This window comes from Xiphias gladius, chromosome 16 (assembly GCF_016859285.1).
Source record: "Xiphias gladius isolate SHS-SW01 ecotype Sanya breed wild chromosome 16, ASM1685928v1, whole genome shotgun sequence".
Lineage (NCBI taxonomy): Eukaryota > Metazoa > Chordata > Actinopteri > Istiophoriformes > Xiphiidae > Xiphias > Xiphias gladius.
Window position 1 is genome coordinate 25108816 of NC_053415.1, and position 17235 is coordinate 25126050.

Below are 17235 nucleotides of genomic sequence, written 5' to 3' on the forward strand. Positions count from 1 at the left end.
ATAAATAAATAGAGGCAGGCATTGTGTTATGGGATCGCGCCAAAGCTGGCCCCACTGTCACAAAGCACTCACTGTGGTTTCACAGGAACAGTTGTTGGCTTGGGGACGAGCCAGTGGGCCCCCCCTCAGTCAGGAGGTCTCGCACCAGAATGCGGAGTCTTGGACTCGATGTTCTGGGAACACAACAGCTTTGGCCTCTTCGGTTCAGCTGAGCAGAGACACTCAGCTGAACCTGCCAATCCTTTTCATACCAAACCTCGGTGCTCTTTGGGCTTCGTAATAAAGCAGGGACGGCTCAGCGAGAGGACAAGGTTTTCAAGTTGGCATCGGCACATGATTCACTGATAAACAGAGCATATTTATGTCTGTGTGGCATAACAGAGCAGCAGAATGGAGCTCCAGCTCGAGCTTTGAGGATTACTATATAATCTCAGTGTTGTTGGTTTTTAATGTGTCACATCTCTTATGCTAAATCTGTCTCATCCTGGATATTTACTTTGCTTCCTCTTCCAGCAAATAAACCTCTCCACCCCCCTCAGGTCTTCAATCGTTCTAAGATGAGTATAATATCAAAACATGCCCTCCGAGGCAGACACAGAACAAAGCACGAGCTGAACATCTGAACAACTACTTTTGCAGCTGCTCCTCTGAGCTTCTTTTGGGAGCGAAGCCAGCAGCCCTGCAGGTGACCATTTCAGCTCAATCAGAAAAATAAAACCCGGGGTGATTGTAGCGGAGTCAGGAGAGGGCCAAAGTACAAAGACCCACCCAGAGCAGGTATGGGACATGACTCAACATCATGAAAGTTTACAGAGTGTTTGATGTCGGCTTGTATTCTCATTAGGTTCAATGCCCATTAGGGGGTGCGGCCTCCCAACAGCTGTAGTCCAAACCGCCACCACACAAGTATTCTCTTAACATCACCCTGAGAGCAGAATTCAAATACACAACTCAGGCCAACTCGGCCTCAGTGGAAATAAAAAGTATGCAGTCTGTGGACGATATTCCTACCTGAGCAGAGGATGCCTTTGTGTCGGGCACAGGAGAAGTCGTCACACTCGCAGAAGCTGCCGTAAATCTTGCCAAACTCCGATTCGTAGCACAGACACTGGTTACAGCTGCACTCTCCTCGCCCGCTGCAGATCTGCTTGCCTTCGGCTTCCCGGCAGGCGCTGAGGTACATGCTGCTGGCCTCACCCTCCTGGCACTCACAGCGGGCGCCCAGGTAGCCCGGCTCACAGCGACAAGTCCCACAGTTATAGGTACCTGCAGGAGCAAGGGGTTAACTTTATTCTACTGACTGATCACGAATGTCCATGTGTACCTCTTAATTTAGTCTACAGGGTTACTAAGCTGCACCTATCAAATTCAGTGTCTAGCCCCTATGATCATTTCAAGCCTTCCAGAGCCTTAAGTAATTCCCGAATCTGAAATGTTTCAGGTCAGCTTACGCTTGTGTTGCACTTTCCCCCTTAGTCATTTAAGGCACTCGCTACAGCTAAAACGTGTACAAAAGTTATTTAATGCATTCCTGCCAAAAAACGGGATTATAACTGATGTAACTCCAAAGCTTCGTTAATTCAAACGTCTATATATCTCAAGCTTTAAAAATAGGTTTTATTGCCGTCATTAACTCAAAAAACAACCACAAGTGAGAGGCTCTCCATAATCATGGCAGAAAAAAAGAAAAAAAAAAAAAAAAAGTAGCCAATTAAGAAAAGTAGGAGTTCTCCTCAGTTATTAGAGGCAAAATACCAGGTCTGACATCACTGATTGAAGTGTAGAACCTGGATCAGAGTTTCAACCCACAGGAAGCAGCGCAGGGGCGGTTTTCTGTCCTACATAATTCACAAAGGCCATTCATTCTTGTTTTGTTTTGTTTTTTGACCAATTTTCACCAAAAAAAGACCAAAAGACCAGGAATGTGTTTACAGCTGCAAGAACTTTCCAATAACTGTTTAACAACTGAAAGTGAAGAGAAAAAAAAAAAGGGGAAAACACAAATGAGCTTAGTCCCTTGATGTAAAAAGAAAAACAAATAAAACTAACGCAACAAAACAAACAGACACACAATTAATTGTAAACTACAAATTGTCCGTGCAGCAAGTACCAGCTCTAAAATCTGGTTTTCGCCCAAATTTTAATGTCATTGATTAATTACATCTCTTTTTCAGCATTCTTAAATATTCAGAATCACTCAAGATAAGTTCCTGGCATGATCTCAGGGGAAAAAGAAAATAAACCTTACATTGCTAATTTACCCTACAAGCATATAAAAGCTAAAAAGGCTTTGTCTAATATGATCGGCCTATTATTCTTATTATTGTTTTAACATTTAGCTCCCCGTAAATCCACATAAGATATCCAGAAATAAACGAAAAAAAAAATATGTATTGCAAGCAGAGCTACCTATGGAGCTGCAAATGCTGCTGTTGATTTGTGCCGTCCGGCTGCAGCCGCAGTCGCAGCGATAATCCACAGCCACCTCCAGACGGTCCTTGAACCCCACCGGCTTGATGGTGAAGCTCTGCTCACCGCCACGGGGAGGACAGCTCCTTGCCTCCACACTCACGTTGAACGAAACCTGCACAGAAAAAGGCGGCGTCGTGTAATTACAAAGCAAAAAGGACAAAAACTGGCACAGTGCCCCCCTGTTTGTTCATTAAGAAGGGTTCGTGTCAAGTTCAGATGATCAGATGAGAAGTAAAAGTTTAAAGTTTTAAAACAGCAGCAACATCAGATAGTCTTTGAACCACAATATCTTGAGACATCTTTTGTTTCCTATATTTCTCAAGAGACCTGATCCCACCCTACATCTTTTCATTTAAGCAAACACAACCACCCCACAAATGCGTGGCAGCTGCCAGCTAGTCTGTCGGCGTGAACTACACATGACCCTGTGTTGTTATGTCAACATCAGTGGGCTTATTTAACCCCAAGAGGAGTGTACAGTGTGCAGCCGACGTGGCTTTGCCTGCTCAGAAAAAAAACGTGGGAGATGACATAAGCCCCTACACCCATTTGATTGCTCTGAGGAAGGAAGTCTCTCCTGCTGTTCTTCTGGTATTTTCCTCATATTTACTCAATCACAGCGACCATCCTTAATACTGTTCGTTGAAGGCAGAGCTCGTGCTTTTTTTCTTCGATGTTGCCTTGACCACAACAGGTGACATTATGCTGCTATGAACCTGCATAATCTGGATAATGAAAGAACCTTAGTTTTCAACTCAACACCACATATTGTGTGAGAGTATGACAGGGCGCTGACAAGAAAAGCACACAGTGGACAGTGACACGTGTCCGACTGGTTCGGCTCTGTACACTCAGCTCACCGGATTGGAAATGAAACAATAATTATTAGGTTAAAAGGGCCAGATTTAAACTTTATGGGTTTATTATCCATATGAGATAAACAATTTTTATACACACCCTTGTGATTTTTGGATCGACACAGACAAAGACACAGAAACAGGCAGGCAGTGAGGTTGAATATCTTTTTTGGTTCAGAGATCAAAACTGTCACAGAGGGGGAGGCAACACTCTACGCTTTGAAGATCTGACTAGAAGCACTTGACCCTCAGAAGACAAACTGACCTCTCGAACCAAAAGCACCTGACACCTCACAGCACCTGCTGTTGTTGGCGAGAACATTTGTGCGTTTGGATCTGGATCTGCTAAGTAAAGAGCAACCCCCTTATCCCCTGCAATCTCCTACAATTAAGGACCAAACGTGTCATAACCTGGGCAGGGCCTGTCCTATGCCAGTGAACCCTTGGCAGCCGTAAGTTTTAATCAACTAATCATTCCAGGAAATATCACACTATAAATACATCATATGAACTGGACCGACACCAAGCTGTAAATAATGGAAGTTGGGTAAAACCTCCACTGTTATAGTCTGTGTAAATTAACTCTAACAGAGAAACAGAAGTTAAATAGAGGGGTAAAAATACCACTGACCTGTTCTCAGTCATGCATCGATGCAAAACATCACAACCTCTAATGGGGGCCGGAGTTGTTCATCATACTATGACCCAACGTCATGCCCCCTCTTCTCTCATCCTGCACTACTGTAATTCATTGACTACCCGCTTAAGTAGATCATCAGTGACGGAAACGCAGCTGGTCCAGAATCCTGACGCAAGACTCTTATGCAACAGAACTCACACCTCCCAATCCTGTCTTCACTCTATTGGCCGCCAGTGAAATGGCTAAAAACCTCAACACAATCTGGCCCCAGATGTATTCATGAACTCTGAAATCCCTACTCTTGAGACTTTTGCAGAGCTTGCTGTCTGTCTCCCAGTCAAACTCAAAACCAAGGGCGCCCAACTTTCATAGCTGTGGCCCAAAAGGTTCTGAAACAGCCTCTATACCAGCCATGGACATTAGCTCAATCTGCAGTATGGACTGTTTTAGATGTTGCTTAAAAAACCCTCCTAATGCATCAATCTATTTTAGCTCAGTATCACAGGACAGGGCACTTATGTGGGGCATTCGTTTTTACCTCAGTGCCACATACAACACAAGATGATTCACGATACAGGAAAAAAGCCTACATCACTTTGCCCCCCTCCCCACTTCTGCGCGGGAAACCAGTTAACGAAGGGACATAATTAAATTTACTGTAAATGTGAGTCACGGGGAGGCCGGTTCACCCAATCATGTGGCTAGTTAGGACAACTATGAGGTTGTGGAAAAAACAGAGGGGGGAAAAAGTTGGGAGGAAGTCGTAGTAGAGGACACTTGGGGGGGGTTGGGGGATGAAGGAGTGAGGAGATCAACCTCTTTGAGAAAATGCTATGACACACAGATGGGCAAGTAATGTAATTCAACGAGAATCAGATCGAGGAAGGATAAGAGACAAACACTATGGTGTGTACTATGGCATGGTGAAGGAGGTGGGACAACTTGTAGACAGTAGAATAACATCAATGAGTCTAAACACTTTGAGAACTGTGTTTCACACAGGCTTTCACAAAGATTTTCTTCATGAAAGACAAAAAAAAAAATCTGCGTTACCATGGACAATCTATTTTGGATGATGGAATTCTTATGACTGCCTGAAATTCAATTAACTGGGACAAAATCCATTGAGAAGGTCAAACAAAACAACACATAACCTAATTCAAATGCTTCTGCTTCTCTCTTTTTTCCCTTATAAAAGGACTTCTGGTATGTTAGTGCAGAGCTGCTTTTATTCATATGCATGAGCCTATTCAGTAGTCATACAGTTCCGTGAGTGTTACAGTGAAAAGGATGACGGCTGAACTATATACACTCGCAGCAGGCATTTCTCCTCCTGCCAGTTTATTCCTTTCATGGCTTGCAGTTTCACAGGCCTCCTCCCGCCAACTTTTGTGTGAGGTCATTGAGATGCAGCATCGGGCTCCATGGCAAGCTCACACGGACGCAGTGACTGACACCTGGGCTGTGGACTGAGCCATATCCTCAGCAAAAAACTGAGAAGCTTGGCACCCAGCAGACTGAGCTGCTGTCCTCCACCTCCTTTCAGTGCTGAGGATAAAAGACATGAGCAAGGCCCACAACCCATGAGCCCCCTTTCATTCCCCGGTGTTATTCTGCCTCAACTACCCTCAACTCCTCCACCACCCATTCCCATCCCCAAACCATCCAACGAAAAGAAAGCAGCTGAGAGAAGAGCATGGGGGCGGGGGTTGGCAGAAGAATACCACTGCGCTGAAGCTCACTATGCAACAGCATGTATGAAGCTGCCCCCTACTAGCATTTTCAATGGATTCAGGGCTTGATACAAATTTTAATTGAGGTCTGTATAGAATACAAAGGGACCACCAGGGAGAGGTCTGTGCTACATTCAAAGCAATTGAGATGTGCCGTCATCCTGTTCCACCTGATCTTTGCTTTTGTTCAGTGAGACGGCGAGAGAGAAATCTTTCCAGCTGGGTTGAATGCAGATGATGCTAACAGACATGCAGACATTATCATCATCATCATGTACAAGATGTACTCTACCTGCTCCTGTGTTCTCTCTCTCACTCTCTCATCCATCAGTACCACCACTGAGTACCACCCAGAAAAGCCATCTGAATGTAAAAGTAGTAATACCCAGGTTGGGATCTCAGAAAAAAAAGGGGCATGTATCACAGGCAAGTTCAACTTAGTCTGGCTCTCTTTGGACCACGTGGCCTCACTAAGCCTGACAAAGGTGATCCCGGATAGCTGGGATCATGAAGCTGGTTATGAACTGGCTCAGTCAACTCTGGGGTTGCGTTAGGGAAAAGCCAAATGTATGTAAGAGGTTGATCATTTGATAATCAGGTTGTTCAGACGTTTTTGATCCAGGTTCGTATGGTCATCTACCTCTGGCCTCACTTCCTGTCTTGCCACCAACTACATTTACAACACCACAATCCCAATCCCAAACTGAGCGACTGAAGCAGATTTAAAGAGCGCGCCAGGCAAAAGGACAAAGTCCTGTGACAACTCTAAGGACACGTTCGGCCTGAAAATAAAAACTGTGCTTAATAAATGCAAGGGTGTGTGTTAACATGGGCATGTTGCTTCAGGTACTGATGACAATATCCAGAAAAGTCAGGTTGAGTAACACATGTGTGAGCTTGGAGGCTTATCAGACACAAAAAGCACTGCACAGCAGAGATACTATGGGACGTGTCTGGAAAATGATCACAGAGGTAAATCGACTTTAATCTCGACCTTGATGATTATGAGGCAAAAGGTCAGTCGGGTTTAACGTTTTTCCCGGATGACCACGCATCTTTTGTTGCAGCGCTGCTGTCGGTGCGAACACGCTCTAAGAACAGTGGCTGAGGCGTAAAGCTTTTGCTACAACTATATCCACTTTTGATTGAATCTGGCTGAAAGGCAAAAGATCAAATATTCCCTGAGAAATTAACAGTCTCTGCCAAGAGAGGTGTGTGATGACAGATGGATCTTTCCTTCTCTTAGATATAGAACATAAGTATTATCTAGGAACTAAAACACAATTTATAAACCAGTTAAATTAGTGTCCTGGAGTAAACGAGACAGTGTCAGAAACTCAGCCAGTCGGAGTGACTTTCATTACTGTGGCCCCTTTTCTTCACAGGTGTCTCTTTGGTTGCTGTGAGAAGCAATATAAACCTCCCTCCCCCTCCATCTCAGTTTGATTTCATCAGAGAGGAACTCACTCTAAGAGGATTGAAAGGTCAGAAGGTGTTTGCCCAAGACTGCCAAGTCACAACTTACTTTCTTTAGTCATGGCTTTGATTCCAAATTTCACTGTGAGCAGGGAAGAAAGATTGAGGCTGAATGATACAACCAAAAAAAAATCGAAATTGGAATGAATCTTCAGATTTACCCTTGTAACAATTAACTATTCTTAAATACATCAGTGGGAAAATCTCTCTTTTGTTGTTCACTTCTGATTACAGTATGAACTGTTAAAGATTGTGGTCTTCTGACTGGACTCTGGGCTGACTGGATGGCTGAACATGCTGGTTGTCATAGCTATACCCAGTTTTTTTTATTATATTATATTATATATACACACACACACACACACACACACACACACACACACACACACACACACACACACACACACATACACCTAACCTAACATCTTTAGCCTTCACCAAGCAGAAAGACAGTTTGCTGACCTCTAAAGCAGTAAGGGTTAGACCTTTTTAATCAACAGTAGCAACACCAACCGAAACACATTACCTCAATCCTAAGATCAAGAGCAATTTATTGAATTCACACACACATCTCTTTTACATAACTTGCTGTAAGCATGTGGGAAAATATACTGTGTATCTGCATATGAACGTAGCAACAAGAGTACCAACCTTAAAGAATTAATTCGTTCAAAAATACATGAATAAATATTTTTCTAGCAGAAATGCAAGTCGCCACCTCCAACTGCTTGAATCCTTCAACCTTTCAAACGGTGGTTTTCCAGTTTTAATACAAACGCTGATTTGATCCACAGCAGAACAAGCCAGGGACTTTTTATCCTGTGTCTTGATGTTTTTTCATGCCACAAACACAAACTCCATTGCACTGGTGCTTAGGTTTGCTGCGAAAATACCTTTATAGAATGGAGCCAATTACCTTATGCACTGACAATACTACAAGCAAACTTATTTACACGCAAACGGCATCATTATTCACAAAAAAAAAAATGTCACATAAGTGTATGCGTTCCAGGACAGAGCTATACCCTGAACGGCTCATAGGTCAAAATCGAAAACTGAAAACCAGGCCGCTGCTTTCAGAAGATCATTTAGCAAAATCCGGTCATAGAAAGTCAGATTCATTCAGAAACAGGCATCCTGAAGATGACATGAGATCTTAAAGCCACTGATCATTTTTTCATAACTCAAAAGAACATTAAATGAGGTCGGTGAAGACAAGCAGTCTGCTAGAATACTGCAATTTTCCTCAGCCGGCAGGATGCATGAAACATTTAAAATGTGAGGTGAGTGGGAGAGGGAAGTTTGGACAGGTACTCACAGTGTCTCCTATCTTCAAGTCTGCACACTTCCTGAGGCCTGGCAGCGGTTTTCCATCCTGGCAGGTGGCGGTGAAGGATAGGCTGATGTCCTCTGGGTGGTCCCATACCGTCAACTCCACCTTAGAACGGATGTTCTGAGAAGAGCACACAGAGGTTGCTGATAGGTGGTTGGTAAACCAGGGGCTTGAAACAGATCACTTTTCTTGCATAGTAAAATAAATCCTTACAGGATCTCTCTGTAACAAGGCAGGGAGGATTTCTAGCAGTTGCCAGTGTGCACATAAACACTTTCCCATGTCCTGAAACTGGAGCAACATTAACATGAAACCTCCCACACAGACACTTATTAAAACCGCCTCAGTCTCTCTTTTCATGGCTGTAACTCTGGTAGAGTAACAGAGTGGAAAAGAGTGAAACACGGGGGAAATGCATTGCCCTGGTTGGGCTCATTTCTATCGTTAATCTTACCACAACCACAAGTTATATGCATGGATGCAGGTTGTACGTTTGTGGATGTGAAATACTACGGCTGTTTGCGATGCCAGCTGCATCTGCCTCCGTGCAACATTCGCAGGACCCCGTCTGTAGTCATTCATGGACATTTACTGTGATTTAACTGCGCCAAGGCTAAATCAGAATCGTACTTGGTGCACCGGGGCGATCATGCGATCATCATTCGCTCTCTCTCACACATACTTACACCTTTATGACCCTTAACACAATCACAGCAAGCAACAGCTTTGCGCCACAGTCAAACTTGAGGAAAAATGAGTTGGTTACACAACACAACCTCACAGTGTTTGGCAAAGCCTATCCATCTAACGACCCCAGAGGGGTGGATATAACGTGGCAGCTGGAATGTTAATAAGATCGTTAGTCAAAGCACTTCATTCAAGCTCGCTCCCACACACTGAGCATGGCAAGTCTGCGTTTGACACAAGTGTCTGTCGCAGAGAATAGACTGCCATGGGCCAAAACAAGATGCTGCTCCTCCTGGCTGAGGCGAGGAAAAATCCGTACACCCACACAGGAAAAACATTTTAGGGAAAGGCTGACTTAACTGTGTCGCTGCAGTGGGAAGACTTAGAGAATTTTCCTCTGCCCCCTCTTCTTATCTTTCTTCTCAAATCCCTCCGCATTGTTACTTGACTCTCAAACAACACACTAACAGGAAATACCACGCCGACAGTCGTAGCAGCACAGACTTTTCTTTACTTACATTGTAGGCTGTGATGATCAGCTGAATGACATTCTTGGAGTCCTGATCCAGGATTTCAACTGTGGTTCCAGGTATGAGTGCGGTAAAATTCTTTGCAAAGTTACACATAGGAGACAGCATTAGTTGCTTTAATATAAAAAGGAACGCAAAAAGTTTGTTGTCCTCAATTGACGGAAGATAAAAGGGCAAATTCAGAGTACCTTATAAATAACGTACAGCCGTTTAGTGACTGCAAAGATGAGAAAGATGTTATTTTCTGCCAGTTTCTCCCCCAGAAGAGCCAGAGACGGATAGTCCTGTGGAGAGAGAGATGGCAAGAGGCAATTTGTGCATTTCTGTCTACACATACTATACTGCTGTACTGAAGTTAGCTAACGGATGTTGACGCTCTTTTGACCCCAGTTTTGTGTTATTGTGTGTCATTTTGTGTGTTATTTCTTGAGAAAAGCCTGTGTTATCACATTACAGTATCACAAATAAAGAGTCTGAGCATTCCAGATCGCACTTTGAGATATGGTTATTTTCGCTGGATGCAATATAGTCCCTTTAGAGGTTTCTATTTGAGAAAAAAAAAACCAAAAACATTTGTTGGTTTGTTGTCAATTACCAATCCAATGCTCTTACTAGAAACTGTGAACCAATGTGACCCACAAACATAAAGAGAAATCATTCGAACTTGTTTAAGGCGTAATAGGAATTAAATCAAAGATAAAAGCGTGTTCAAGATAAATCCCTTCCTTTTACAAAAGTAGTCCTAAGCTGTAGCTCTTATATGATAAACATGGCTATCAATTTGTCCTTTGAAATTCTGCTTTTAGAGGAAAATAAACCAGGAAAACAAATGAAAAAAAAATCCCCTTTTAAATGAGAGCAGAGTACCATTCACATGATATTGGTCCATCTTTCATAGCGTTAGTCCCCTGGCATTTCCCAACACTCTACTAACTTATGATTATTGAAAGACTTTCTTTGTGTTCTTTTCCTTAATTTAATTTTAAAAATATCCATTGGCTCTTGATTGGCATAACTCATATCAAAACTGATCCGTGATATCTGGTCAGTTGGAAGAGCTGCTAGCCAGAGATGCCAAAGGGAAATGTTTTTACATTTTTGAACGATTACATGTTGTTGAGCTGTGCATTTACAAGTCGACAGTCTACTCTGTGGTTTGTTAATCGTAGCCTCCAGGTTTGGAAGCGTGTACTTGCCCTCCTCTCGGCAATTACCATCACAGGCTGTCGTAGGCATGTGTTCTCACTCAGGTTCCGTGATTAAATAAGCATTTTAAAAATGCCCCATCTTACTCCAACTGAATTCACTCAAGTTTTTCTTTGGAATGAGGACGGTTTTAGCTAACACATTGGAAATAAAAGGAAATCAAATCCCTAACCTAGACGTGGATGAGAGCCACGTGGAGCCAGAAATGCTTAAACAGGTTAGCGTACGATCATAGAAAAACCCCTTGTTATTAAAGAGGGCATCAGGCGTATCTTCTAGTCATTCTCTGAGTAAACACTGGAAATTCCAACATCCATTCACAGCTGGATTTTGAAAGGAAATGTACCTGAGGTTTTTATTGAACATTGCTGATTTGTACTGTATTACAGTGAATTACAGGTTTTAAGTTTCTTAGGGGATGAAAAAGCCGTAGGGTGAATTTGCTGCTGCAAGATCGGAGATCATTTCCCTCGGGCTAAAATGAATAGCTAGTAGTTACACCTGACTGATATTCAGGTTGAATTCTTCTCAAATATCATTGCTTTTTCTTAAGGTTACTGCGGTGTTTTCTTTCATAAAGGTCTTTCAATTTTCTGAAATGATAGTGGACGGATTCTTCTTAAGCAGAGGGACGAAACATCCGTATGCACTGGATCAGAACTCCACGGAAAACAAAGTTTTTATTCAGTTACAGCAATTTAGATGTTTAGTTTTATAAAAAAAGGCCTGGGAGCCGTTCATCACCAATGAAGAAGGCTGCATTTTGAGCACGATCGGGTCTGGATGTGAATATTTCTGAAATGCGCAGCAAAACCGACAACGGTATATTTGTTGCAAGAAGACATTCATGGTAAAAGATGTGATGTGTCGTGACAACACATTGCTACAGGTTTTCTGTTTGCTTGGTTTGTTCTCCCTCAGTTTTCCATTGTCAATAGTGTTTCAGTTATTTTGTTGTTGATTTACTCTCTCTTTTATTTTCCTGTGCTAGCAGGTGGAGGGTGGTGGGAGCTGCTGTTGTTAATGTTGTTAAGCTGTTCCCTGAAGTATCATTTGTGCGTACTGGAACACCAAACAACATTTTTGTGTCCCTTTGTTTTGTTTTTTTGAAAGATTAGGAAAAAAAAAAGAGATAGGAGAGGTGTCTTTATTTGGGCTGAGTCTGCCTACCTCTGATATGAAGTACTGCGCCAAACCCTGAACACTGCTTTCTTTGTGAGACAAACGGCAGAATGAGCGGCTCTTCTTACCATCTTCGTGGAGGCGCTGTACTCGTTCTTGTCATTGAGGTGACACTGTCCGTCGTGGGGCTGGACGAGGCCTCCCAGCCTGCCGTCCAGGGCAAGGTGAGGTACGTCGTCTGTGGCGAACACCAGCAGGTGGTAGGCCTCCTTCCTCCAACCTATTTTCTCCTGTTAACGGGGTGCAGCACGTTAGGACCCACGAGAGATGTTTTTTTGCATCTTTCTTGCTTGTGTGGGGTGATTAAAATCTAACGGTGCTACTATTCTACTATGGTTTTGTTTTGTTTTTATTATTAGGACTACACCTAAATATGGTTTGCAGAAGTCATTGCAGCCTTTGTGTGTGAAGTACATTTCAGTACAGATATCAACACATTAGTGAATGGATTTATATCCTGGGTTCTACAGCCACGGTCACGTAACTAAAAACTTATTATGGATACCATATAACTTTCCAGAAGCTTGAGAACCAACAATAAAAAACAACCGCACAACAACAGTGAGAGTGTAACAACAGCCAGAGTTTTCTGTGGCAGGCCAAGGTCTGGCCATTATCAGTAGGAAACAACAGGCACCAGCAGAGTGAGCGCTCAACAGAGTGCTGACTAATGCACGACACTAAAGAAACACAACATTTCCACCAGTGAGAGAAGAGGGCTTTTGTAATCCTTTTGTGCATTACTTGGCCTGTACAGTACACACCAGAGCTGTGCTCCTATCAGAGGCCTCTTTGAGGAGTAAACTGTAGACACTTTTTAGCAAAACAGAAAACATGCTGTGAGAGAAGGCCTAGCTTTTGCATCTAGGCGCGACGCAGACTGATGACTTTTTCCTGTTGTTGCGGTAAAAAAGGAAACAATTATGTTGCAAGAAAAATAAACTGTGTCCAACTCATGGACAAGGCATGTGTATTAAAACAAACAAACACCACCAAAAAAAAAAAAAAAAAAAACCCATCCCAGCCAAGTGAAAACTGAAGTTATAAAAATGTCCAGCGGGAATTTTACATTATAAGAGATGAAAAATCTAACATTTGTCTGCTTCTAGCATTTCCCTCAGTAAGATCCACGCATTCATGGCCATTTTAGACCCAATGTTACTACTTAAAGTCATATATTTATGTTGAAATTATCTTCACGTCAAATGTCTGACCTGACCAACACTGAATGAAACTGGATCAGCCCGGTCGCCTAACCAGTGTGTTTGAAATAGTGCAGCCCGAGTAAATTACAAGGCAGCAGCTATTTGCGGGGAGTCATTCTCTTCCTGTAGAAAACAATTACATTTGGAGAGGAAAACGGGGATAAGACTGGGCCTGTGAGCGACTCGTCCTCATGTTTAACCAGCTGCACCAGACTGCACTTCCTGTCTATCCCCCATGGTGCTTTTAATTAACAAGCAAATAGGCCAGGCGCTTGTCACGGGGGCATCTCCCTGGTTTCACAGCGGCTTTCCCCTCCATCTAAACCAAATGCGTGCCGTCACTAAATGCGGCCAAGGCGGGGTTCATTGACAGGGAGCATTCACAGAATCTCAAAAGGGCACTAAACAGCGGATGAATTTGAGCCCCTTTTGGAAAAAGAGATTAAGAAATGAGACATTCGTCACCTTACAAACAGCGGCCTGCAGGATGGCGTCAAATCCGCCCTCCGGTGCGTCCCGGTTGCGAGATACCATCTGCTTCTGCACCTCCTCGTTGAAACGGTCCACTTTGTCCGTCAGCGAGAGGATGTGGCGGAAACCGAAGGTGGGGACACAGTTGGGGAACAGTTTGTATCTGTGCAGGGTGAGAGAAGCGGAGATCCAGGTATTTCCTCGGAACGTCACAACGGGACAATACTCAAAGCGGCACAAAAGGTTCGGCCATGTTTTATCTGTCTTTATTCATGCATATTTATTTAAAATAAACATGGTGAAGCTGACTTGATTTGAACGAGATAAATGGAAACTTTGCATCAAGTCTTAAAAAGTAAGTAATTTTTCTTGTCTTGTATTAATGGGGATGAGCAATGGCAGGAGTGAGACAGGTTATTAGGGGTCAAAATGTTGTCATCTATCCCTTTAACATTTCCCTGCCGTGCTGGACTGTGTGTGTGTGACTGACACACACACACAGACACACACACACAACCCAGGCCATAACCTAGATGGGAAGTGATGCGCGACGGCGGGCAGCGAGTTAGCACAGTGCAGCCTCACCTCCAGGGCAAACATCGTGTGCCACAGCTTTTTTACCCTTTATCTATTCTGTTCCCTTTCAGGCTGTCCTCATCAAGAACCCAGAGGAGCGTGGGAGGAGAGGGGCCATTTTGAGGGACTGCGTATTCACTCGGCTTTTTCAAATATGAAAAAATCTCTCATTCTTGCAACGGTGCATGATTCACGAAGGTCCAAAAACAGAATTCCTTGGCTTAGAGTAAATCATTATTTCAGGATTTCCCTTTCATCTACTGCATCATTCACGTCGCCTAAGAGCAGTTCTTAGTCTCGTCAATCTAATTATTAGTTAGTAGAGCTACAATATGAGATCCCACTACTTCTAAACTGGATTTGCATAAAAGTATCTGTCTCTCCATCTGAATTTTAGTCCAGAAGCACAATCCCAATTTAAACATGCGGTAAACCCCGCGTCCACTACCCACCCATTGCAAGGATTCTCTTGATACTTGGGGGCTGTGTAGGAGAAGGGGGACATGTTTTTGTCCACAAAGGAGCCAAAGCCCAGCCTGAAGTTGCTGGTAAGCTTTCCCATCTCCTGGGCCAGCTTGGTGCCCAGGTTACGGATGGTGTCCAGGTCATCTTTCATGGAAAGAGAGAGGTCCATCAGATAGTAGAGATCCACCGGGTAGTCCTCCACCTGCCGCACCTGCAGTCCAAACCACGTCTGGTCTCCTGGCGGGTGCAGGTGGACAGAATCTGTTAGCTGGTTTCCTCATAAAAACCTCTCTTTTTTTTAAATTCTTCTCATGCCTGTGCAGCGGTTTTCTTACTTACCTGGCCGCAAGCTGAGGGAGATTCTCTGGGGCATAATCTGGACGACGTCGTACTGGGTGGCCCCGGACCCTTTGGAACTCAGCATCATGTTTTGCAGGACCGAGATGCTGCTGGTGGGGTACTCAATGAACTGAGCGGCGCAGCCCCTCTTCTGCAGGTTTGGACTAAAATCGCACCTCGACGTAAGAGTGCGCCCCCTTCCAAAATCCTGAAGGACAGATGAACCCTGCATCACTCACTGTTGTAACTCGTGAAAGAACGGTGAACGTTTAAATGTAATGACACGTGAGCCGCGATCACGGAAACTGCGGGAACTGCTGATACCCAGAGAGAGCCTTGACATACGCTCGCGCATTGCACCCACTCTGTACCCGCACACCGCGTAAGTCCCGAGAAAAAGCGCAGCAGGTGAGCTGTACCTCTTGCGCGCACCAGGCGCAACTGGGGTGAATCAGGAGACATTCTTCGCAGGACGTGGCACTGCCACTCATACACACGTTGAGACCTGGGAAAGGGTGGGAAAGAGACCACAGAGAGAAATGGGAAAACGGTCACAAATGTATTTCGGTAAGGACTTTTTCTAATATTAGGGACCGGACAAACAGAAACCCCTGTGCGCAGTAATGCGGTCCAGTCCAATACTTACTATGCGACTGTTATGGTTTTAGTTTTTGTTGGCAACGTGTCTCGGCGGTGTTTATTCAGCTCTATGGTAATGTCTGAAGCTGTAGTTTGTGGTGTTGCATTGGATTGTGTTATACAGATGGACGCTTCCAGTATTTCTACCCCCCCCCCCCCAAAAAACAAAATCAAAGCCAGAAATCGAATACCATTGTTGTGGCACAGTGTCGACGACAACTAATCATCAGGAATTCACAAAGGAAGAACATGCCCGAGGTTGCACAAGTGTTTCCATTTTTGTGGTCAGTGTATAACGTGTCTGTGGTACACAATGGTGACATTTTCATAATTGGCGGCATTTGATAACTGTCATATTCATTTAATATTAAAGCCTATAGGTGCGTGTGTGGTATATTTAAGAAAAAGAAAAGCCAAACTACGTTTGGTTTGTTTTTCAGGAAGGGGTTTTGAATGCATTTTCACTTCCCCCCCTCCTCACATCTCTGCCACTGCCAACTGTGCTGTAAACCTCCGGTAAACATAAACAACCAAATGTTGTCGTTTCCCTCCCCCTCCATGCGGCAGCAGTTTACAGAGGCTCCCGGTGTGTACGCTCCGAACACGGGATCACTGGGCGATGTTGCTGTTGCTAAACAAACAAACAAAAAAACAGGCTGATGGCCGATAACCGAGAATTTACTGCAAAGCGGACCAGCCAGCTTTGTCCTACCTCTGGCGGCGTGCAGTAATGTTTCCAGAAGCACGCAGCAAAGAGCCGCCCGCCACATCCACGTCCCCGGGGTCCACATGGTGTCACCCAGCGCGTTTATTCAACGCTTTCCGGTCTGTGTGCCAGCTCTGTATCTCTACTCGCGGCGGGCGCCGATTGATTACTTTCCCACTGGATTTAGCCCTGTTGATCTGTGAACACCATAACAGCGAAGTGCGTCTAGACCATCCTCGATCCACCGACGCGCCTATTCTCGGCTCATGATGAAGGATCCGTGTGAGGAGGGGGACTTTTCCATCGTCCAAAGGCGTGCAGAAAGCGAGCTCCCCACACCGACCGTCCTGCTGCTCTGCTCCTCGAACTCAAGTCCGCGTCCGAGTTTTCTCGTTCGGACCCCTCTGCAGCCTTCCACGCCTCGGCTACTTTTCCCGCGGCTGACCGCGACCACAGAGCCTCTCCGTCGGTTTCATGGCACTCGTCGGTCCGGTGCGATCAAAATATGCGCAAAAGGCCAACAAGCGGGGGCGGGGAAGAAGATACACGGACGAAAGCCCACGACTCCCGACGGCGACTTGGCCTCTCGGATTTGAGCGTTGCTCGGCCGGTTCGCTTCCCAGCTGCAATCTCCGCCCACTCCCAGACTGGGGATTACATTAACCCGTTCGTGGCTCCGCTGACGCGTCGGCGGCGCAGTGTGGTTGACCCCCGCGCA

The 17235-nt window shown here is 44.6% G+C and overlaps 1 protein-coding gene across 2 annotated transcripts in view; it reads right to left on the minus strand.

Moving 5' to 3' along the window:
- itgb5 (integrin, beta 5) overlaps positions 1-17125 on the minus strand; it is a 44576-nt gene extending 27451 nt beyond the window's left edge. For both annotated transcript variants that reach the window (XM_040148159.1, XM_040148160.1), the window contains exons 1-11: positions 16524-17125; positions 15592-15677; positions 15173-15380; positions 14821-15070; positions 13787-13955; positions 12185-12346; positions 9917-10012; positions 9717-9806; positions 8497-8631; positions 2410-2584; positions 1012-1266 (exon numbers count right to left, since the gene is read on the minus strand). In XM_040148159.1, coding sequence (XP_040004093.1) covers positions 1012-1266; positions 2410-2584; positions 8497-8631; positions 9717-9806; positions 9917-10012; positions 12185-12346; positions 13787-13955; positions 14821-15070; positions 15173-15380; positions 15592-15677; positions 16524-16602 — 1705 coding nt within the window. In that variant the 5' untranslated portion in view covers positions 16603-17125. The remainder of the gene's footprint in view (positions 1-1011; positions 1267-2409; positions 2585-8496; positions 8632-9716; positions 9807-9916; positions 10013-12184; positions 12347-13786; positions 13956-14820; positions 15071-15172; positions 15381-15591; positions 15678-16523) is intronic.
- Positions 17126-17235: the final 110 nt, after the last annotated feature.